Here is a 23,026-nt window from a genome sequence, read left to right as displayed (position 1 = left end):
TCTGTGATTGCCTGTCTGGCTGAGTTAAGGGCTAGTGATGGCCATACTCTCTGACTGTCTGGCTGGATGAGTTAAGGGCTAGCGTTGGACATACTCTGTGATTGCCTGTCTGGCTGAGTTAAGGGCTAGTGATGGCCATACTCTCTGACTGTCTGGCTGGATGAGTTAAGGGCTAGCGTTGGACATACTCTGTGATTGCCTGTCTGGCTGAGTTAAGGGCTAGTGATGGCCATACTCTCTGACTGTCTGGCTGGATGAGTTAAGGGCTAGCGTTGGACATACTCTGTGATTGTCTGTCGGGCTGAGTTAAGGGCTAGCGTTGGACATACTCTGTGATTGTCTGTCTGGCTGAATTAAGGACTAGCGTGTGTCCTACTCTGAGCCTGTCTGTCTGGCTGAGTTAAGGGCTAGCATTGGCCATACTCAGGGACTGTCTGTCGGGCTGAGTTAAGGGCTAGCGTTGGCCATACTCTGTTCCTGTCTCTCTTGCTAGGTACAGGGCTAGCGTTGGCCATACTCTGTCCCTGTCTCTCTTGCTAGGTAAAGGGCTAGCATTGGCCATACTCTGTCCCTGTCTCTCTTGCTTGGTAAAGGGCTAGCGTTGGCCATACACTGTCCCTGTCTCTCTTGCTAGGTAAAGGGCTAGCGTTGGCCATACTCTGTCCCTGTCTCTCTTGCTAGGTAAAGGGCTAGCGTTGGCCATACTCTGTCCCTGTCTCTCTTGCTAGGTAAAGGGCTAGCGTTGGCCATACACTGTCCCTGTCGCTCTTGCTAGGTAAAGGGCTAGCGTTGGCCATACTCTGTCCCTGTCTCTCTTGCTAGGTAAAGGGCTAGCGTTGGCCATACTCTGTCCCTGTCTCTCTTGCTAGGTAAAGGGCTAGCGTTGGCCATACTCTGTCCCTGTCTCTCTTGCTTGGTAAAGGGCTAGCGTTGGCCATACACTGTCCCTGTCTCTCTTGCTAGGTAAAGGGCTAGCGTTGGCCATACTCTGTCCCTGTCTCTCTTGCTAGGTAAAGGGCTAGCGTTGGCCATACTCTGTCCCTGTCTCTCTTGCTAGGTAAAGGGCTAGCGTTGGCCATACTCTGTGATTGCCTGTCTGGCTGAGTTAAGGGCTAGTGATGGCCATACTCTCTGACTGTCTGGCTGGATGAGTTAAGGGCTAGCGTTGGACATACTCTGTGATTGCCTGTCTGGCTGAGTTAAGGGCTAGTGATGGCCATACTCTCTGACTGTCTGGCTGGATGAGTTAAGGGCTAGCGTTGGACATACTCTGTGATTGCCTGTCTGGCTGAGTTAAGGGCTAGTGATGGCCATACTCTCTGACTGTCTGGCTGGATGAGTTAAGGGCTAGCGTTGGACATACTCTGTGATTGTCTGTCGGGCTGAGTTAAGGGCTAGCGTTGGACATACTCTGTGATTGTCTGTCTGGCTGAATTAAGGACTAGCGTGTGTCCTACTCTGAGCCTGTCTGTCTGGCTGAGTTAAGGGCTAGCATTGGCCATACTCAGGGACTGTCTGTCGGGCTGAGTTAAGGGCTAGCGTTGGCCATACTCTGTTCCTGTCTCTCTTGCTAGGTACAGGGCTAGCGTTGGCCATACTCTGTCCCTGTCTCTCTTGCTAGGTAAAGGGCTAGCATTGGCCATACTCTGTCCCTGTCTCTCTTGCTTGGTAAAGGGCTAGCGTTGGCCATACACTGTCCCTGTCTCTCTTGCTAGGTAAAGGGCTAGCGTTGGCCATACTCTGTCCCTGTCTCTCTTGCTAGGTAAAGGGCTAGCGTTGGCCATACTCTGTCCCTGTCTCTCTTGCTAGGTAAAGGGCTAGCGTTGGCCATACACTGTCCCTGTCTCTCTTGCTAGGTAAAGGGCTAGCGTTGGCCATACTCTGTCCCTGTCTCTCTTGCTAGGTAAAGGGCTAGCGTTGGCCATACTCTGTCCCTGTCTCTTGCTAGGTAAAGGGCTAGCGTTGGCCATACTCTGTCCCTGTCTCTCTTGCTTGGTAAAGGGCTAGCGTTGGCCATACACTGTCCCTGTCTCTCTTGCTAGGTAAAGGGCTAGCGTTGGCCATACTCTGTCCCTGTCTCTCTTGCTAGGTAAAGGGCTAGCGTTGGCCATACTCTGTCCCTGTCTCTCTTGCTAGGTAAAGGGCTAGCGTTGGCCATACTCTGTCCCTGTCGCTCTTGCTAGGTAAAGGGCTAGCGTTGGCCATACTCTGTCCCTGTCTCTCTTGCTAGGTAAAGGGCTAGCGTTGGCCATACTCTGTCCCTGTCTCTCTTGCTAGGTAAAGGGCTAGCGTTGGCCATACTCTGTCCCTGTCTCTCTTGCTAGGTAAAGGGCTAGCGTTGGCCATACTCTGTCCCTGTCTCTCTTGCTAGGTAAAGGGCTAGCGTTGGCCATACTTTGTCCCTGTCGCTCTTGCTAGGTAAAGGGCTAGCGTTGGCCATACTCTGTCCCTGTCTCTCTTGCTAGGTAAAGGGCTAGGGTTGGCCATACTCTGTCCCTGTCTCTCTTGCTAGGTAAAGGGCTAGCGTTGGCCATACTCTGTCCCTGTCTCTCTTGCTAGGTAAAGGGCTAGCGTTGGCCATACTCTGTCCCTGTCTCTCTTGCTAGGTAAAGGGCTAGCGTTGGCCATACTCTGTCCCTGTCTCTCTTGCTAGGTAAAGGGCTAGCGTTGGCCATACTCTGTCCCTGTCGCTCTTGCTAGGTAAAGGGCTAGCGTTGGCATTCAGGAGGTGACCTTTTAGAAATGCCAGCCATATCAAACAGGGAGTGTTCTTTCTACTGGAGACAGGGCAGTAGTGTCACATGGTTCAAGAGGTCACCGAGTTCTCAGAATGCTTCACTGTGTCATCTGGAGTCTTGTCTGTGCGGCCCAATACTGTGTCCTTTCTACTGAAGTGTGCACTCGTACACAACTCCCCAACAAATGTAAAAGCATTGAGCTAGAAGGCAGTTTCCACCATGTTTCTTACTGCAGCCATTTCCTTCCTCGTCTCCTCCCCTTTGAACTTCTCCTCCAATGGGTTTTGAGATGAGGAGAGAGGAGAATGGATGCAAGGAGTATGCTTTTGAGATCCCTATGAAGGAATGTGAACAAGTGCACACTTCGGAAGAATATACAGATTATTATTGTATTTGTTTACAATGGTATAGACCCTGGTTATCTACGGAAAGGAATCCCCTCTCACCAGTAATATACGAACTTAACGGCAGACAGACGCTCTAGTTAGTTACTCCTTTATATGATTTAGTAGGTTCAGGAGGCAAAGAGATTGTCTTGACCACTCCCAGCCTGGGTTTTTTTCTGTGGTTGTCTGGAAATCCAGACATCTGAATATTGCAGCACTTTGAGTGCCTCTATCTGGTCTACCTACAAACCTGAATGGCTGTCAAAGAAGATGTCATTGAGCATTGCTTTGACTTGGCTTCATCTTTTATGCACCTCCCTCAGCATAATGCATTACAGGAAAGAATAATGATTCCTACATTACATGATTTACCATGTTGCAGTGAAGACCCAGCATCACAGTGCCGTTACTATGGTAACACCAGAAGGCATCAGGAAATAGGCCTTGGCTCTTGCTGGGGCTTCTTTAGCCTGCCTCTAAATCATATTAGTGCTCTGCTGCAGTGTGGCCCGCTGGCTCTCTCTGCTGCCCGCCTGTGGTAGTGACCTTCCCAAAACAAAACAGGGCCTTTTTCTGTCAGACGGCAGTGTGGGAAACCTCTTCTCATGTTTCCCTTGGCCCTGTCTGGTCTCCATGGCAACTGTGATGCAATCTGCATATGCATTTGTGTTGCTTAACCCTGGGATTCTCCGGATCCCACAGCACCGACTACATCAAATCTTATCTGTGATACCTCAATTTTATGTACTGATACTGGCTGTATTTTTTAGGAATCATATAACATTTAATCCATGCCATAAGAGTAATGTCCTGTTAAATATTAACAGGACATTACTGTTATGGCATGGATAAAATGTGTGTGTGTATGTATATATATATGTATATATATATAAATATATATATATGTATATATATATATTGTAATGACCTGACTAGATCATAAAGGAACAATTGTCCAGACTGAGGCTTGAGTTTACGAATTGACGGTTTATTAACCCAATTTACACAGAATACTGTTTTGCCGTATCCCACGCCAAATAAATGAAAGATACCCCATAAACCAACCGTGACCTTCTCTTGTGAACGCCAGACGTAAGAGAGAGAACAATAGCTAAACCTGGTTTTAACTTCCAATGCTCCATCCCCCTGCCCAACCCCCCTCCACGCCACTCCGCCAACCGCCAGAATGCCAGGCATCAGAACATTCCAGGCATTCCCGTGATTGGCAGATAGCAGGTTGATTGGCATGTCGGACCTTGCGAACACTGGTACAGTACAACACAACCCACTATTAGCCTAACACATAACACACAGCTGTCTGTGCGGGTCCCTACACAGCCCCCCCCACCACAAAGTCCCTCGTCCCCGAGGGAACAAACAATGTCTCTGAAGCGACCCAGAGGTCTCCTTTGCCTGCGGGGCCGTGATGGTCGCAGAGTGTCCAGATGTGAAACAGGGGGCTCTATCCGTGGCAGGGGGCTGCCCCTCTGGGACCCAGGGGATGAAGGAAGGGATATGGGGGACAAAGAAGCAGGAAAGGGGAATACAGTCCGTGTCTCCGGGGAACCACGCGGTGACACAGGGAGGGAGACAGGGGAAGTGGGCTGTCTGGAGCCTTGTCTGCGGCACCTAGGGGTGGGTGCCTGGAGAATGTCATTGCCAGAGAGGGGAATTGTGGGGGTCCCTGGGGTTTGGGGAGAAGAGGCCCCTCTGTATGGAGCTCACCTGTCCTGGTGCAGTGCCACCTTTCTCCCCCTGGGAGGAAGCTGCACCCGGTAAACAACCTCCCCTACCCTCTCCAGGACACTGCAGGGCCCCACCCAGTGACTGTCCAACTTGGGGCATCTGCCTTTCTTTCTCAGGGGGCTGTAGACCCAGACCAGCTCCCCAGCCACAAAGTGCCTTCCCCGGGTGTGCACGTCATAGTTCCTCTTCTGCCTCACACCTGCATTCACCAGCTGCTCTCTGGCGAAGGCCAATTTTTCCGTTTTTGATTTGTTAAAAAAGTTTGAAATATCCCACTTGTCCCACTTGTTGTTGATTCTTCACAAAACAATACAGTTTTATATCTTTATGTTTGAAGCCTGAAATGTGGCAAAAGGTTGCAAAGTTCAAGGGGGCCGAATACTTTCGCAAGGCACTGTACACATGGGGAAAAACATTTCAAACTACTTTTGTCATACAACTTTAGGTATTTTGTAACGTAAATAATCAATAAAATTGAAGACGGGATTATCTGTGTTCAATACAGGAGGAAAACAAACTGTAGCAGACCACTGCAGACCACTCCTTGCTGTCCCCGGTCCACCTGACTGTGCTGCTGCTCCAGTTTAAACTGTTCTGCCTTGTTATTATTCGACCATGCTGGTCATTTATGAAAATTTGAACATCTTGGCCATGTTCTGTTATAATCTCCACCCGGCACAGCCAGAAGAGGACTGGCCACCCCACATAGCCTGGTTCCTCTCTAGGTTTCTTCCTAGGTTTTGGCCTTTCTAGGGAGTTTTTCCTAGCCACCGTGCTTCTACACCTGCATTGCTTGCTGTTTGGGGTTTTAGGCTGGGTTTCTGTACAGCACTTTGAGATATCAGCTGATGTACGAAGGGCTATATAAATAAATTGGATTTGATTTGATTAGCTAGCTTTCTGGTCACGCGCCTCTATCTGACAGTACACTACAAGTGACCCTCGTTCTGAACAGGGCTACTTCTTCATTACACAAAGGAAAAACCTTAAACAATTTCTAAAGACTGATGACATCCAGTGGAAGCGATATGAACTGCAAGAAGGTCCCTTGGAAATCCGGATTCCCAATGAAAACTCATTGAAAAGAGAGTGACCTAAAAAAAACTAATCTGAATGGTTTGTCCTCGGGGTTTCGCCTGCTAAATAAGTTCTGTTATACTCACAGTCATGATTCAAACAGTTTTAAAAACTTCTGAGTGTTTTTCTATCCAAATCTACTAATAATATGCATATCTTATCTTCTGAGAATGAGTAGCAGGCAGTTGAATTTGGACATGCTTTTCATCAGGATGTGAAAATACTGCCCCCTGTCACCAAGAGGTTTTAACAAGACATATTTGGAGTGGTTGAAAAACAAGTTTTAATGACTCCAACCTATGTGTATGTAAACTTCTGACTTCAACTCTATATATCTATATATATGTGTGTATTCTGTCTCCTCCCCTATTGTAGTAGTTGGGCACACGATAGCAACAAGAGCCAGTGTGATCCTATCCTAGCCTGCAGTACATTTCATTAGGCTGCAGCCAGCCAGCCAGTGTTATTCCAGCTGATAACATCAGCCATCGCAGGGGAGGTTCCCTCTTTCAACAAGTGCTAGGCTAACACTCAGTTCATAGTTCTAGAGGAGCCATGTTATCCAAGCATTTTGCTACACCTGCAATAACATCTGCTAAATATGTGTATGCAACCATTCAAATGTGATTTCATTTGATTTTCTGATCCTGTGGCTTAGGGGTTAGCGTTGTTTTTTTTATGACTGTTGGTCTTATTTACAGGCTCCTCTACCTCTGGTACCATAAGCTTGGATCTGTCCTGCAGTCTGTTCAATCTGCTTCAATTGTAGATCAGACTTTCATTGGCCATGGAATGATGATGTAGGGCTGTTGATGGCAAATCAAGTCTGGTGTATTAAAGTCTTTGTCGGTTTTTCTTTCTCTCTTCTCTTTCTCAACCCCTTTCTAACCCTTTTCTCTCTCTCTTTCTCACACTCTTCTCTTTCTCAATCCCATTCTACCCCATTTCTCTCTTCTCTTTCTCAACCCCTTTCTACCCCTTTTCTCTCTTCTCTTTCTCAACCCCTTTCTACCCCTTTTCTCTCTCTCTTTCTCAACCCCTTTACCCATTTTCTCTCTCTCTTTCTCACTCTCTTCTCTTTCTCAACCCCTTTCTACCCCTTTTCTTTCTTCTCTTTCTCAACCCCTTTCTACCCCTTTTCTCTCTCTATTTCTCTATCCTTCGCTGTCTCTCTCATTCCATCCCTGCCTACCCTCTCCTTCTTTAGGGGAGAAGTATGAACTGCATGCGGGCACTGAGTCAACCCCCAGCGTTGTGGTGCATGTGTGCGACAGCGATGCAGAGGATGACAACGACGAAGCGCGGCCCAAGCAGAAACAGCAGATCGTCCAAACCCGGCGCCCCGACGGCCCGTCGCAAGTCCTGAACTAGGACGCCCGTTACGGACCCCACTCCTACGACCCCAACACACACACGCACCAAGCCCTGTCTTCTCTGTCTCAGGAGTCGCACAGCAAGACAACGCCCCTCATTTCAGTTCAACCCAAAACACACAAACAGCAGACAGTTGGTGGTGTTTGTGGAGGGAGCATGGCTATTGGATGGGATGAGGCGGCCTGGCCTGTATGGACGATGGAGGATGGATGAGATTTACACACACTCATCACACTCAAAGGAAAGGGAGGGAGGGGTGAGGGTGCCTAACTCTTGACCCCTGACCTCGGATCAGCCAGGGGCAGTAATGTAACAACTTGTCCTCCTAAAGCAGGCCCCCTGTCATAGATTATACACTCAGCTCTCATCTGTAGTAGTTCTTCTGTAGTAGTACTTATTTCCTTCCTGCTTACTGTCACTGGTTAGTTGTGTCACGCAGTGGTCTTTCGGGCACATGCTATACCTCTAATGAGGTTTTGCGTTTTTAAACTTTTTTTTATATACATTTGTTCTTCTGATTGTTTGTCTGTTCTTCTTCTGCTAACTATGATATCAGCTGATTGGTTGTTTCTGCTAACACAGAATGAGGATTGGTTGTCTGGTATTCCTCTTCTTGTCTTCATGTATATATAAGAACATACTCCTACAGAGACTCAAACACTAAACTGTTATATAAAGCAATGGAACCTATGGAGGTCACACTAATTAGCAACAGGTGGCCATGTGGTAACATCAAAGTTGTGGTGGTGTTTGCATTTTATTTCATTTTTGGGGAGGGGTCTGCTTATGTCCTTTTAATCAAAGAGGTGTCTATTGAAGTGTTGCTGAACTAGGTGTGCATTCTTCTTAACATGTATTTGATACCACAAACAATTGTTTTTTTGCATGCTTACTAACATAGTCGGGAGCTGAGGCATTTTATACTGGTCAAGATGACAGGGAAATGGAATGAAGCTTTTGACGACACGCATATCTCTAGTTTTATAGTGTCAGGTGAGCGGGGAGAGGCTGGCTGGGTGAGTAAAAAGACAGAGTGAATGAGACCTTTACAGTGTGAGTAAAAGCCTAAGAGTTGGGCTTTAGGATAGAAGTAAAGCCTAAGAGTTGGGCTTTAGAGTAGAAGTAAAGGCTAAGAGTTGGGCTTTAGAGTAGAAGTAAAAGCTAAGAGTTGGGCTTTAGGATACAAGTAAAGCCTAAGAGTTGGGCTCTAGAGTAGAAGTAAAAGCTAAGAGTTGGGCTTTAGATTAGAAGTAAAAGCTAAGAGTTGGGCTTTAGAGTAGAAGTAAAAGCTAAGAGTTGGGCTCTAGAGTAGAAGAAAAAACTAAGAGTTGAGCTTTAAAGTTGAAGTAAAGGCTAAGAGTTGGGCTCTAGAGTAGAAGTAAAAGCTAAGAGTTGGGCTTTAGAGTAGAAGTAAAAGCTAAGAGTTGGGCTTTAGAGTAGAAGTAAAGGCTAAGACTAATCTCCGACAGGAGTGTTGACATTTTCAGAGGGCATTTATTTTTATTCCATATTTCCGGTGTTTTGGGGTCTTTTTATGATATCAACACAGCTTTCTTCTTCTCAGACCTATATGGCTTGTTTTACACTGAACATCTCTCAATCTCTGGAGCTATACTAAAGGAATGTCCTGGTTTTCCTCTGTCAGCTCTTAAAATGTAAGACTGCTTCTTAGTTCTTGCTGTAAATAGCTCAATAGTCATTAGGTGGAAATAGACCATTAGGTTTTAATGATTGACATTAAGCTTTGGTGAGAAATTGAAAAAGTTTCTGGAGATATCAACCAAAGCCTTCATCTCACCTTGCAGTCACAGCACAAACCTTTGGAAACTCAAGAAACTAAAGAGAAAGTAAAAAATTAAAAAAAGTTATTAAAAATTAGTTTTATTGTCACATGAAATGTGTTTTACAGGGTCAGTCATAGTAGTACAGCGCCCCTAGAGCAAATGACTCTAATTTGGAATACTGCTGCATTAACAGTTGTTACTTTGCTCACAGCAACTCCCAAATAAAATTAATAATTAATTAATTTACTGTGCTTTTAGTCATTCATTTGAATCCTATCCTAAATATCTCAGGAGTAAATTTAAGAGTAACTTTTACCAGAATGATAGATGTTTCTCCTGACCATGCACTTTGAATAACAAAAAGCATAAAATGTCAACTATAATGTCATGTGTCTGTTATTGGTCTGTCTGCATGCGAGCACTTTATTGTCAGAAGTATTTTTTCTTCTCACTGTAAAGGCAGTCTTTTTTTTCTCACTGTAAAGGCATTTTTTTTCTCACTGTAAAGGCAGTCTTTTTTCTTCTCACTGTAAAGGCAGTCTTTTTTCTTCTCACTGTAAAGGAAGTACTTTTTCTTCTCACTGTAAAGGCAGTCTTTTTCCTTCTCACTGTAAAGGCAGTCTTTTTTCTTCTCACTGTAAAGGCAGTTTTTTTTCTCACTGTAAAGGCAGTCTTTTTTCTTCTCACTGTAAAGGCAGTCTTTTTTCTTCTCACTGTAAAGGCAGTCTTTTTTCTTCTCACTGTAAAGGAAGTCTTTTTCTTCTCACTGTAAAGGCAGTCTTTTTCCTTCTCACTGTAAAGGCAGTCTTTTTTCTTCTCACTGTAAAGGCAGTCTTTTTTCTTCTCACTGTAAAGGCAGTCTTTTTTCTTCTCACTGTAAAGGCAGTCTTTTTTCTTCTCACTGTAAAGGCAGTCTTTTTTCTTCTCACTGTAAAGGCAGTCTTTTTTCTTCTCACTGTAAAGGCAGTCTTTTTTCTTCTCATTGTAAAGGCAGTCTTTTTTCTTCTCACTGTAAATGCAGTCTTTTTTCTTCTCACTGTAAAGGTATTCGTTTTTCTTCTCACTGTAAATGCAGTCTTTTTTCTTCTCTCTGTAAAGGCAGTCTTTTTTTCTTCTCACTGTAAAGGCAGTCTTTTTTCTTCTCACTGTAAAGGCAGTCTTTTTTCTTCTCACTGTAAAGGCAGTCTTTTTTTCTCACTGTAAAGGCAGTCTTTTTTTCATCTCACTGTAGAGGCAGTATTGCTAGAGAGAATGTTCTGTATTTCTTTTGTTATTTTTTTAAACTTCTGTTTTTCAAGATGAACACCTGGGTAGCCTTCTCACTAGCAGAGCAGCGTGAGTTTAACACTCAACATCTCTTGCTACTGGGGTTTCGAAGGCTCGGAGGCCTTTGGATATATGTGCAGGAGTGTACTACTGAATAGGTGTGGTAGGAAGAACAGGAAAATGTGTCTTTTGAGATGATGGTTGGTTGCAACCACAGAACAAATGTGTGTTTTTGTTAGTGTTTGTCCCTGGAACATAATTTCAAGTGCAAGCTTTGTCCTTTCAGAGATGACTTCTAAAAACCAAGCAGCCAGCGAGTGTTGAAACACAATGCAATGGCACAGAATCTTTCTAGTTGTGCTGACTGGTGATAATATTGCTGATTGATGACTAAGATAATGATTATGTTGACGAGGCTGATCTGATGTTTTCTACTGACTGCTGTCTCTGAAACTGGGAGCATTTTGGGTCACAGGCGAAACTAGAAACATTTCTAGTGATTTTGTTGCCGACACCAGTTCCAGTATGCAGCTAAAAAAAATGTTGGCTTCTAATTTTATGTTGATGTAAAGATAAAAAAATAAATAAAAAGTTCTGAAATGCTCGATCAAATCAATTCTTATTGTGTCGTGTTAAAAATTGACTCAATGTTTTTTTTTTTTGGAACGTCTACAAAGCAAAACGGTCAATACTGTCCGTTACTGTTGTATACTGTTCTGTTGAAATCTGAATATTATGTCTAGTACTGTAGTTATCCAGAACACGAAGTAGCAATCAAGCAATAATTTACAGTTATATACAGGTATCTGTATTTTATGTTGTGTACTAATTTCCAGAGTTTGTTGTCTCTGACTGTTACAACAGTACTTGCTTATATTTGTGTGGTATGATGGTCATTCGTTTCACGTGAGAAATACATAAAGAACTATTCTTAAAGACGTTTGGAGTTTGTGTTTTTTAAGCTCCGGCATAGTCCGTTTTTCCTTTTGCCCTGAATGTACTGTATCTTCAAATATACGACATATGCTACGTTACAGTTGAAGCCGGAAGTTTACATAAACTTAGGTTTTTCAACCACTCCACAAATTTCTTGTTAACAAACTATCATTTTGGCAAGTTGATTAGGACATGTACTTTGTGCATGACGCAAGTAATTTTTCCAACAATTGTTTACAGACAGATTATCCTTTTTGGGATAGGGGGCAGCATTTTCACTTTTGGATGAATAGCGTGTGCACAGAGTGAACTGCCCCCTACTCTGTCCCAGATGCTAATATATGCATATTATTAGTAGTATTGGATAGAAAACACTCTGAAGTTTCTAAAACTGTTTGAATGATGTCTGTGTGTATAACAGAACTCATATGGCAGGCAAAAACCTGAGAAAAATCCAACCAGGAAGTGGGAAATCTGAGGTTTGTAGTTTTTCAAAGCTTGGCCTCCTGAATACACAATGTCTATGGGGTCAAGTTGCACTTCCTAAGGCTTCCACTAGATGTCAACCGTCTTCAGAAACTTGTTTCAAACTTCTGCTATAAAGGAGGGGGGAATGGGAGCTGAATGAGTCATGGGTCTGGCAGAGTGTCTCAGGCTCGTGACGCGCGGTCCCGACAGAGTTAGCTCTCGTTCCAGTGCTTTTCTAATATATGGAAACTATCACTGGAAACATGATACATACTGTAAGAGATACTTAGTTCTGTATGTAGGGGCTGAACTAGCAATCAAAATAGCCATATAGTGGTGTGATATCTCAATGGCAACAATGGAAAAATGAATGCTGACATATATTAAGGAATATGACATAACCAATCTCTGCAAAGTAGCATGGTGTTCATTTTCAATGATTAATCGTTATTAATTGCAGTAAGAAATCCACAATCGAAAGTCAATGCATCCCTCACTGACTGTTTGTATTGGAGTGAGATCAGCACAAAAGGGATGCCATTTTGAAAGATGCATTCATTCTTCTCCTGCATCTTTGTGAAATCTCATTTAGATCTTTAGAAGTGGCGTATCTAATAATCCTTATGTTAAACAAAACAAATTCCGTAGGGGAACTTTTCAAGCCAACAGGCAAACAGAGTTTAGACTATTGGGAGCAGGCAGAAGAACAATTCCTGTCAAATTGAATGACTCAGTTACACTTTCTCACAAAAGAGGTAAAGTAGTAACTAGGTTTGGAGTTCTAGAGGGCCACCACCTAGCCTCGCACAGGTAAATATACCCGGTCAAAAATACTGTTTGAAATCATTTAAAATACTTCATCTGTACTTAATTGAGTTTGCCTGGCTCAATGGACCAATAGAATAATCTCAAACGGCAAACCCCGCCCATCTGGCACTCCAGGAAGACGAGAGCAAACACTCAATGTATTTGAAAGATTTCTAATACTATTTGAACCCAGGTGTGCAGGTAACATGAGGCTAACAGCTAGGAGAAAGAACCATTGCTGCCTGTCATGGGATCTGGTCAGAAGACAGGAAAGAAGAGGAGTGAAAAGAGAATTCCTCACAGAGAGAGAAAGCATATTTCCAATTCAGCGAGACACTTGTTGGCCAAGCCTTTCATTGAGGCTGTTTGTCTTGGTAATAGAATGTCCCCCTTGGGGTGAGGGCCGTGGCTTTCTGAAAGAGGAAAGTCATCCCATTACATATATGTTCCGTTATAGACCAATCCAATGGCCTGTGTATACAATATATTGTACATTAGGGTATATTACATCAAATGAAATGGGAAATACCCTATAGCTAGAGGGACATAAAATACAGTATTTAATTAGGGATCTTTTAGTTAGGGACCTTTTAGTTAGGGACCTTTTAGTTGGGGACCTTTTAGATTGGGACCTTTTAGTTGGGGACCTTTTAGTTGGGGACCTTTTAGTTGGGGACCTTTTAGTTAGGGACCTTTTAGTTAGGGACCTTTTAGTTACGGACCTTTTAGTTAGGGACCTTTTAGTTAGGGACCTTTTTGTTACGGACCTTTTAGTTGGGGACCTTTTAGTTAGGGACCTTTTAGTTACAGACCTTTTAGTTAGGGACCTTTTAGTTAGGGACCTTTTAGTTAGGGACCTTTTGTTAGGGACCTTTTAGTTGGGGACCTTTTAGTTAGGGACCTTTTAGTTAGGGACCTTTTAGTTGGGGACCTTTTAGTTAGGGACCTTTTAGTTGGGGACCTTTTAGTTGGGGACCTTTTAGTTAGGGACCTTTTAGTTAGGGACCTTTTAGTTGGGGATCAGGGTTCAGGTCAGCGGCATCATCTGGTTCTGGGCTTCCCCCTGTGGAAAGCGGGCCTCATTGGAGCAGAGATGTAGGGGAGAGATTACTAGCACGTTCACCCGCCTCTTGCTCAAAGTCTGCTACCACCCAGAGGATGCCCACAGCCAGGGTAAGCAGAGTGACCCTTCTTGTAGGAGTAAAAGGAGTAACATCTTCTTCTGTTACATCTTCTTCTTCTGGCTCTGCTACTTGCTTACAGTTGGAGGCGTGGTACCAGGTCTCCCTAAGCACATTACCGCTGTTGGGGTGGTGAGGACAATCTGAAGTGGTCCCTTCCACCTGGGTTTTAAAGGTTCTTTACCTCCTTGGTGCCTCCTGACCACTACCCAATCTCAAGGCTGGAGATCGGGATGGGGATGGTCATCAAGGGGAGTTTGGGCAGCAGAGACCTATGAGTGAACAGCTGGAATACATTTGGTCAGAGCTATACGTTACTTCATCATAGCGTCATCTAACAGATAAAGAACTGGGACTGCAGCTGGTGGTGACGCGGGGTCCTCAAGGGATGGGCCATCAGTGCCTCATGTGGACTGAGGCCAGTTTTACAGACTGAGGTGAAATATATTGAAAACATGGCTATGGGTAGCACATCCACCCAGGTAAGTCCTGTTTGAAAACATGGCTATGGGTAGCACATCCACCCAGGTAAGTCCTGTTTGAAAACATGGCTATGGGTAGCACATCCACCCAGGTAAGTCCTGTTTGAAAACATGGCTATGGGTAGCACATCCACCCAGGTAAGTCCTGTTTGAAAACATGGCTATGGGTAGCACATCCACCCAGGTAAGTCCTGTTTGAAAACATGGCTATGGGTAGCACATCCACCCAGGTAAGTCCTGTTTGAAAACATGGCTATGGGTAGCACATCCACCCAGGTAAGTCCTGTTTGAAAACATGGCTATGGGTAGCACATCCACCCAGGTAAGTCCTGTTTGAAAACATGGCTATGGGTAGCACATCCACCCAGGTAAGTCCTGTTTGAAAACATGGCTATGGGTAGCACATCCACCCAGGTAAGTCCTGTTTGAAAACATGGCTATGGGTAGCACATCCACCCAGGTAAGTCCTGTTTGAAAACATTATTTTTTTGTCCGTTTTATTTTTCAGAACACCATTGTAGCGTTCTATAATTCCAGAACTTTCCAGGTGAAACGGTACATGCAAATGTCTCTTCACTTGCATCACGTCACACAATTATTTTATTATCTTCCAGGTGAAATGTGTCCCCCTATCTTTATCATAACTTTGTGGTACGCCAAATCATGAAACAATATCACATTTAACCACAGTCTTTGTTTGTTTCCGTATTAGATGTGGGGAAGTGTGCAATCCATTTGGAGTAATTTTAAATCACTACCAAAATACTTGTTCTTCTTTTTCACACTGCATTTACATAGTTACAGCATAGCTTCCATCCTTACATGGACTGTAATGGTTTTGCTCTTCCAAAGTTGGGGCACACACGATACACACACACACACACAGTACACACACACACGCACGCACGCACGCACGCACACACGCACGCACGCGATACTCACACACAGCCACACCCTCTGTGTGGGATGCCATTGAGAAATCCTGGGTATTTGAGACAGGTAGGCAGACTGGAGTGGAGGTATGGCTAGCTAGTCAGTTACCCTGAGATTGGAGGTGTGTCGTTTTCATTAACGCCTAGGGCCAGGCAAGCAGACCTGAAAAACGAGCTGCTCTGGATTACACTTCCCAGCATTACCAGCCTACACACACACACTCCACAGAGAAGTAACAGAAACCATCTGACATTCTGTTTTTTTTATTCCTCCCTTGTGTGTATAGCGTGTAGTTTGTGATTTCTGCGTCTCGTGGGATTTTGTGATTTCTTCTTTTTGACCGCCATTGTATCCCACCCCCCCCCCCCAATCTCCTTCCCCAGCTACAACGATCTCTGAGTGGACTATGCCCCCCCCCGAGGCTGAGGGAATGAGTGCCAGGCGCTGCTTTTGATGCTCCTGGAAGAATGGTCTGGGACAGAACTTGACAGACAACGGAGACAGTTAGTTGAGCAATCTGAAAAGAGGAAAAGTTGTGACAACGGGAACTGTCTCCCACTTTATTTCCCATATACTATATCTCTACCAGTGTCTGCTGTATCTGTGAGTGAGTTGGTCACAATACTGACTCTCAGACAAGCTAATCTGGGAGTGGGATAGAACCGAGTAGCCGAGAGGGGGGGTCCCAGACGACTTGACGACCACCAGGCAGCAGGTGAGTTTCAGGTGCAACACCAAAGCCAGTCTATCTTTCTTTAAGAGAGCACTAACTGCTTTTTTAAAATTTTATTTACCATTAACAATTATTTCCATAGCCTTGAATTTAGGAAATGTGTTAATTGTCTTATATATGAAGACTGATTCCTCTCTGTACTGTTCTAAAAGTAGATCCTTGACCTGTCATTCAACTTTCCAGCAGCTAAAGAAAATGTAATCTAGCCTTTTGTTTTTTTGGATGCTCTTCAACTCCCACTTCCCTTAGGTATAAGTGGTTTGATAAACTCAATATGTGCCTACTAATCGATAAACAGTGTTAGACAGTACTAGATGAATGTCTTGTTTGTGGCACAGTTCATCGTTGGCAGTCTCCTTTATGTGAAATACTATGAATGTATTTCTTTTGAAAGGCTGCTAACAATACATTCTGAACTGAATGAAGTCATAGCGCAGGTACACCCTTTTCACAACACAAACAAAGACTCAAGTGTTGTTTGTTGTTGTTGTACAGTTTCAGAGTATATGTATCACATAGTAGACAATAGTCAATCGTGTATCTATACTGTGTATCTATACTGCCAGAAATCCCTGTTGATACATCTAATACATTTTACCATTACAAATATGAATATATTACATAATGACATTTTGGATTTGGATTCAATACATTCTCGTAACTTCTAAAAGGAGTGGTCTCTTTGCCTCTTAGGAAAGGCTTGTGTGCTCGGGGACTAGATGGAGCCCTTTCAAGGACCCAGACACTGGGGTCTGAAAAGTGGGCTATTGGTGAACGGTGGATTGCTTTGGAAACAATTAATCAAACCTGCAGTGGAAAACTAGGAGTCAACAAATGTTTCTGTAGTTTTCGTTGATGTTGTAGCTGCGTGACATTATATGAAGAGCGTCTAGCTGCACCTGTGCCATATTACAGCCTCAGAGCTCACTGTCTTTGATTGACTTGTTCAATATTGACTCAGACCTGCATTTGATTAACGGTTAGGTTGCTCAGCTCATTGTACTGTGTAGAGAATGTCTAACCAGTTAACAATGCTAGGCTTTTCTGTTGTTGCGGAAACTAAATTGTCTGTTGGGAGTAAATTGTATGAAAAGAACAATACAACCATATTTGTTTGCTGAGGGAAATGGAGGGGATATTAGCTTTGTGGAACAGCATACACTACAAACATGTGGCTTGAGGGGTTAGAGAGGGTTAGAGAGGGGTCAGAGAGGGTTAGAGAGGGGTCAGAGAGGGTTAGAGAGGGGTCAGAGATGGTTAGAGAGGGGTCAGAGAGGGTTAGAGTGGGGTCAGAATGGGGTCAGAGAGAGGTAAGAAAGGGGTTAGGATGGGGTCAGAGAGAGGTAAGAAAGGGGTTAGAGAGGGGTCAGAGAGGGTTAGAGAGGGGTTAGATGGAGAAAGAGGAAGAACAGCAAATAGAACAAAAGGTGCAGTTGAAGTCAGAGTTTATAGTCAGCTTTATGTTCAGTAGACTATTGGTTGTTGAATAAATGCAGATGATTGGTAGGGCATTGTTGTACCGGCCTATTTCCTTTCCTTTTTTTATTTTTTTTAAATTTATTTCACCTTTATTTAACCAGGTAGGCTAGTTGAGAACACCTTTATTTAACCAGGTAGGCTAGTTGAGAACAAGTTCTCATTTGCAACTGCGACCTGGCCAAGATAAAGCATAGCAGTGTGAACAGACAACACAGAGTTACACATGGAGTAAACAATTAACAAGTCAATAACACAGTAGAAAAAAGAGAGTCTATATACATTGTGTGCAAAAGGCATGAGGAGTTAGGCGAATAATTACAATTACAAATCAGATGGTCATGTACAGGTAGAGATATTGGTGTGCAAAAGAGCAGAAAAGTAAATAAATAAAAACAGTATGGGGATGAGTAAGCTAATTGTGTAATGTACTACTGAAACTACTGAAATATGTTCGCTTATTGATCTCCAAACGTCTACAACGTCCATGACTCATCTATACAACATGTGATCGTTAGTTATTAATGGCTGTCACCTCAGTAAATAGCCAAGCTGATAAATATGTAATTAGTAATCGCCCTGCTTCGCCCATGATTTAATGTTGAGTCACCAACAGAGACCTAGTTTTGTAATACTTGCTGCAGACTAAAGCTGACAGATCAAGAATGGTGGAAATTGGAATTGGAAGCGTTAGTTGAGGTCCATTATTCTCTATTTTGACTGTCTGAAAATAAGACTAATTGACTATTGCCTGAGATTTGGTTTCAAACAGTTGACAGTCAACAGCTCGGTCGAAACTTTGAACAAACAATGTGTTAATGGAGGGAACCCTCTTTTGAGCTCTTCATAGTCTTAGTACAAAGCACATCCTCATCCGCTTTGATTATACCAACTAACTGTCTTCGAATACATGAGCTAATTCCAGCTGTGCATCCAAAACACTGAGAAAGTTCACATCTCTGTCTCCACCGTCAGCTGGGTTTCATGTGAAAGCCATGCGTGGGGGTCGTAAACCCCATCTCACCTAGCTTCCTGATTGACCAACTCAAAAGTGGATCTCATCCAATAGGAAGTGGCCCTGGAAGTGGAATCCAGCTGGCTGACCTGTGAATGAACCTGGCAGTAGGTGTAGCCTGGCAGTGGGTGTTGGCTGGCAAAATGTACCCGGAAGCCAGCTTTTTAAATCTTGTTGTGATGGTTTTAGTTAGTGTGTTGGTTGGTAAGGCAGGTCCAGGATCAGATCAGTATAGGTAGCTTGCTTATTAGGACATGGCATGTGCTATCACAAAGGTAGTGAGGATAGTGGTGGGCATTGGACTCTGAGAGGTTCTAAATAAACTCAGATATTGGCTGAGACAGCACTACTGACTTGATTCTGTCATAACCATGGGCAACACAGAAAATGGCTGATTTAAAAGACTACAAACTACAAATGACTTAGTTTTCGGAGAAAGGAGAACAATGCTTTGGTATTGTTTATCTGGCTGCTGTTAATGCTAACCCCTGACCACTAAGTTACCATAAGATGACAGCAATACAGAGAACGGTTGACCAAGGAGGTTCCGCACTGATCCTTAGACTAACTTTTCTATTATGTTATTGAGTTTTTGTTTGAACAAGGGTGTATTACCAAGAACTAAAGATCTTGAGACAGAGTAGGATCTGGCGTCATAGAATCGTTGTTCTTCCTTTCTTACCAACTGTAAATATCTATGTAGTATCTATCTAACATGATAATATTAATTTCTGATCGTTTTACAGTCAAAGTCTCCATAGTGACTCACTTTATACAGACTTCAGATCTGTGTGTTAAATCTAACATGATCTCCCGAGCTATAGAACAGACTGCATGGGGGCCATGGTCTGAAAAAATGGGGGCAACACTCGACTGACTTGTGTTTTAGGATATGTGCTGTTTACTTCTCCCTCGGGATTAGTGCCTATCTAAACTCAGCAAAAAAAAAGAAACATCCCTTTTTCAGGACCCTGTCTTTCAAAGATAATTTGTAAAAATCAAAATAACTTCACAGATCTTCATTGTAAAGGGTTTAAACACTTAATGAACATGCACCTGTGGAACGGTCATTAAGACACTAACAGCTTACAGACAGTAGGCAATTAAGGTCACAGTTATGAAAACGTAGGACACTAAAGAGGCCTTTCTATTGACTCTGAAAAACACCAAAAGAAAGAGGCTCATGGTCCCTGCTCATCTGTGTGAATGTGCCTTAGGCATGCTGCAAGGAGGCATGAGGACTGCATGAGGGCAATAAATTGCAATGTCCATACTGTGAGACGCCTAAGACAGAGCTACAGGGAGACAAGACGGACAGCTGATCGTCCTCGCAGTGGCAGACCACGTGTAACAACACCTGCACAGGATCGGTACATCCGAACATCACACCTGCGGGACAGGTACAGGATGGCAACAACAACTGCCAGAGTTACACCAGGAACGAACAATCCCTCCATCAGTGCTCAGACTGTCCGCAATAGGCTGAGAGAGGCTGAACTGAGGGCTTGTAGGCCTGTTGTAAGGCAGGCTCTCACCAGACATCATCGGCAACAACGTCACCTATGGGCACAAACCCACCGTCGCTGGACCAGACAGGACTGGCAAAAAGTACTCTTCACTGACGATTTGCTGTTGTGTCTCACCAGGGGTGATGGTCGGATTCGCGTTTATCGTCGAAGGAATGAGCGTTACGCCGAGACCTGTACTCTGGAGCGAGATCAATTTGGAGGTGCAGGGTCTGTCATGGTCTGGGGCGGTGTGTCACAGCATCATCGGACTGAGATTGTTGTCATTGCAGGCAATCTCAACGCTGTGCGTTAAAGGGAAGACATCCTCCTCCCTCATGTGGTACCCTTCCTGCAGGCTCATCCTGACATGACCCTCCAGCATGACAATGCCACCAGCCATGCTGCTTGTTCTGTGCATGATGTCCTGCAAGACAGGAATGTCAGTGTTCTGCCATGGCCAGCGAAGAGCCCGGATCTCAATCCCATTGAGCACGTCTGGGACCTGTTGGATCAGAGGGTGAGGGCTAGGGCCATTCCCACCAGAAATGTCTGGGAACTTGCAGGTGCCTTGGTGGAAGAGTGGGGTAACATCTCACAGCAAGAACTGGCAAGTCTGGTGCAGTCCATGAGGAGGAGATGCACTGCAGTACTTCATGCAGCTGGTGGCCACACCAGATACTGACTGATACTTTTGATTTTGACCCCCTTTTTGTTCAGGGACACATTATTCCATTTCTGTTAGTCACATATCTGTGGAACTTGTTCAGTTTATGTCTCAGTTGTTGAATCTTGTTATGTTTATACAAATATTTACACATGCTAAGTTTGCTGAAAATAAACGCAGTTGACAGTGAAAGGATGTTTCTTTTTTTGCTGAGTTTATAATACTGCAAATGTAATAAAATAAGAGGCTCAAAATATCTTGATTAGGTCACGCCTCTTAGAAAAAAGGGTTCCAAAAGGGTTCTCCTATTGGGATAGCTGAGGTTCTAGATAGCACCTTTTTTGATAGGTGCTGAACTAAGGTTACCGTTTTAATTCCTCCCCTCACTTAAAAAAACATTTAATAATATTATATTTTTATGGCCTTAGGTAGTGATGGACTTTTTCAACCAATGGATGGCTTATTATAACTGGCCAATTGATTACATGCTGAATTTATATACTGTACTTTATTGGCTGTTACTATTTTGAGAGGGAGTTACTATGAGGTTGTTGTACTGATAACTGTGGAGTAGAGACACATTGTCTGCATGTACATTGACTTCCAACATGTTGATCACTTTGGACAGAAGTTTGGATTTATGGAAAACAGATGTGGGGCCTCCCGGGTTCTGCCCTGCTCAGTGCCTTGCATTAGGAGAGGAGGTAGCTATCTACGCCCCCAGCGTGGAAAATATTCTTGCTGTTATGAAATTGTGTTTTGCATGTTTTGTGGTGGTGAAGCCATTTGAATGTAATCAGCTAGGAATGGGGCTGACTTTTTTCTCTCTCTGAGTGTGTGTGTGTGTGTGTGTGTGTGTGTGTGTGTGTGTGTGTGTGTGTGCGTGCGTGCGTGCGTGCGTGCGTGCGTGCGTGCGTGCGTGCGTGCGTGCGTCAAATCAAATTGTATTGGTCACATACACATATTTAGCAGATGTTATTATGGGTGTAGAGAAATGCTTGTGTTCCAAGCTCCAAAAGTTCAGTAGTATCTAACAGTGCAGTAGTATCTAACAATTCATAACAATACACACAAATCTATGGGTAAAATAATGGAATTACGGTCATAAAAGGAAATGAGTCAATTTAAATAAGTTCATTAGGCCCGAATATATGGATTTCACATACCTGGGAATACAGAGACGCGTCTATTGGTCACAGATACCTTAAGAAATAGGTAGGAGTGTGGATCAGAAAACCAGTCAGTATCCAGTGTGACCACCATTTGCCTCGTGCAGCGCAACGCACCTCCTTTGCATAGAGTTGATCAGGCTGTTGATTGTGGCCTGTGGAATTCTGTCCCACTCCTCTTCAATGGCTGTGCGAGGTTGCTGGATATTGGCGGGAAATGGAACGCGCTGTCGTACACGTTGATACAGAGCATCCCAAACATGCTCAATGGTCTGGTTAGTATACAGACCATGGAAGAACTGGGGCATATTCAGACATATTCAGCTTCCAGGAATTGTGTGTAGTAGATCCTTATGGCATGGAGCTGTGCATTATCATGCTGAAACATGAGTTGATGGCGGCGCATGAATGGCATGTCAATGGCGTCAGGATCTCGTCAAGGTATCTCCGTGCATTCAAATTGCCATAGCTAAAATGCAATTGTGTTTGTTATGCCTGCCCATACCATAACCCCACCGCCACCACGGGGCACTCTGTTCACAATGTTGACATCGGCAAACCCCTCACCTACACGACACCATACATGCTGTCTGCCATCTGCCTGGTACAGTTGAAATCTGTGAAGAGCACACTTCTCCAGCATGCCAGTGGCCTTTGAAGGTGAGCATTTGCCCACTGAAGTTGGTTACGATGCCGAACTGCAGTCAGTTCAAGACCCTGGTGTGGACAACAAGCAGGCAGATGAACTTCCCCTGAGACGGTTTCTGACTGTTTGTGCTGAAATTCTTCAGTTGTGTAAACCCACAGTTACATCAGATGTCTGGGTGGCTGGTCTCAGAACATGCCGCAGGTGAAGAAGCCGGACGTGGAGTGGTCTGCGGTTGTGAAGCCGGTTGGGCGTACTGCCAAATTCTCTAAAACGACGTTGGAGGCAGCTTATGGTATAGAAATTAACACTAAATTATCTGGCAACAGCGCTGGTGGACATTCCTGTAGCCAGCATGCCAATTGCATGCTCCCTCAAAACTTGATACTTCTGTGACATTGTATTGTGTGACAAAACTGCACATTTTAGAGTTGTCTTTTATTGTCCCCAGCACAAGGTGCATCTGTGTAATTATCATGCTGTTTAATCAGCTTCTTGAAATGCCACACCTGTCAGGTGGATGGACTATCTTGACAAAGGAGAAATGCTCACTAACAGGTATGTAAACAAATTTGTGGCCAAAATTTGAGAGAAATAAGCTGTTTGTGCATAATGAACATATTTTATTTCAGCTCAT

At 44.0% G+C, this 23,026-nt stretch overlaps 1 protein-coding gene across 8 annotated transcripts in view; it reads left to right on the top strand.

Moving 5' to 3' along the window:
- Window positions 1–11,310, top strand: part of LOC118362260 (calcipressin-3-like) — a 96,726-nt gene extending 85,416 nt beyond the window's left edge. For 3 of the 8 annotated variants that reach the window (XM_035742461.2, XM_035742460.2, XM_052485839.1), the window contains one exon: window positions 7,155–11,310. In XM_035742461.2, the coding sequence (XP_035598354.1) occupies window positions 7,155–7,318 (164 nt within the window). In that variant the 3' untranslated portion in view covers window positions 7,319–11,310. The remainder of the gene's footprint in view (window positions 1–7,154) is intronic. The other 5 variants (XR_008086044.1, XR_008086042.1, XR_008086041.1 and 2 more) reach the window with 5 other exon arrangements.
- Window positions 11,311–23,026: the final 11,716 nt, after the last annotated feature.

The sequence above is a fragment of the Oncorhynchus keta genome, chromosome 29 (assembly GCF_023373465.1).
Source record: "Oncorhynchus keta strain PuntledgeMale-10-30-2019 chromosome 29, Oket_V2, whole genome shotgun sequence".
Taxonomy (NCBI): domain Eukaryota; kingdom Metazoa; phylum Chordata; class Actinopteri; order Salmoniformes; family Salmonidae; genus Oncorhynchus; species Oncorhynchus keta.
The sequence above is the reverse complement of the archived record's forward strand: the minus strand, read 5'-3'. Positions and strand labels throughout refer to the sequence as shown.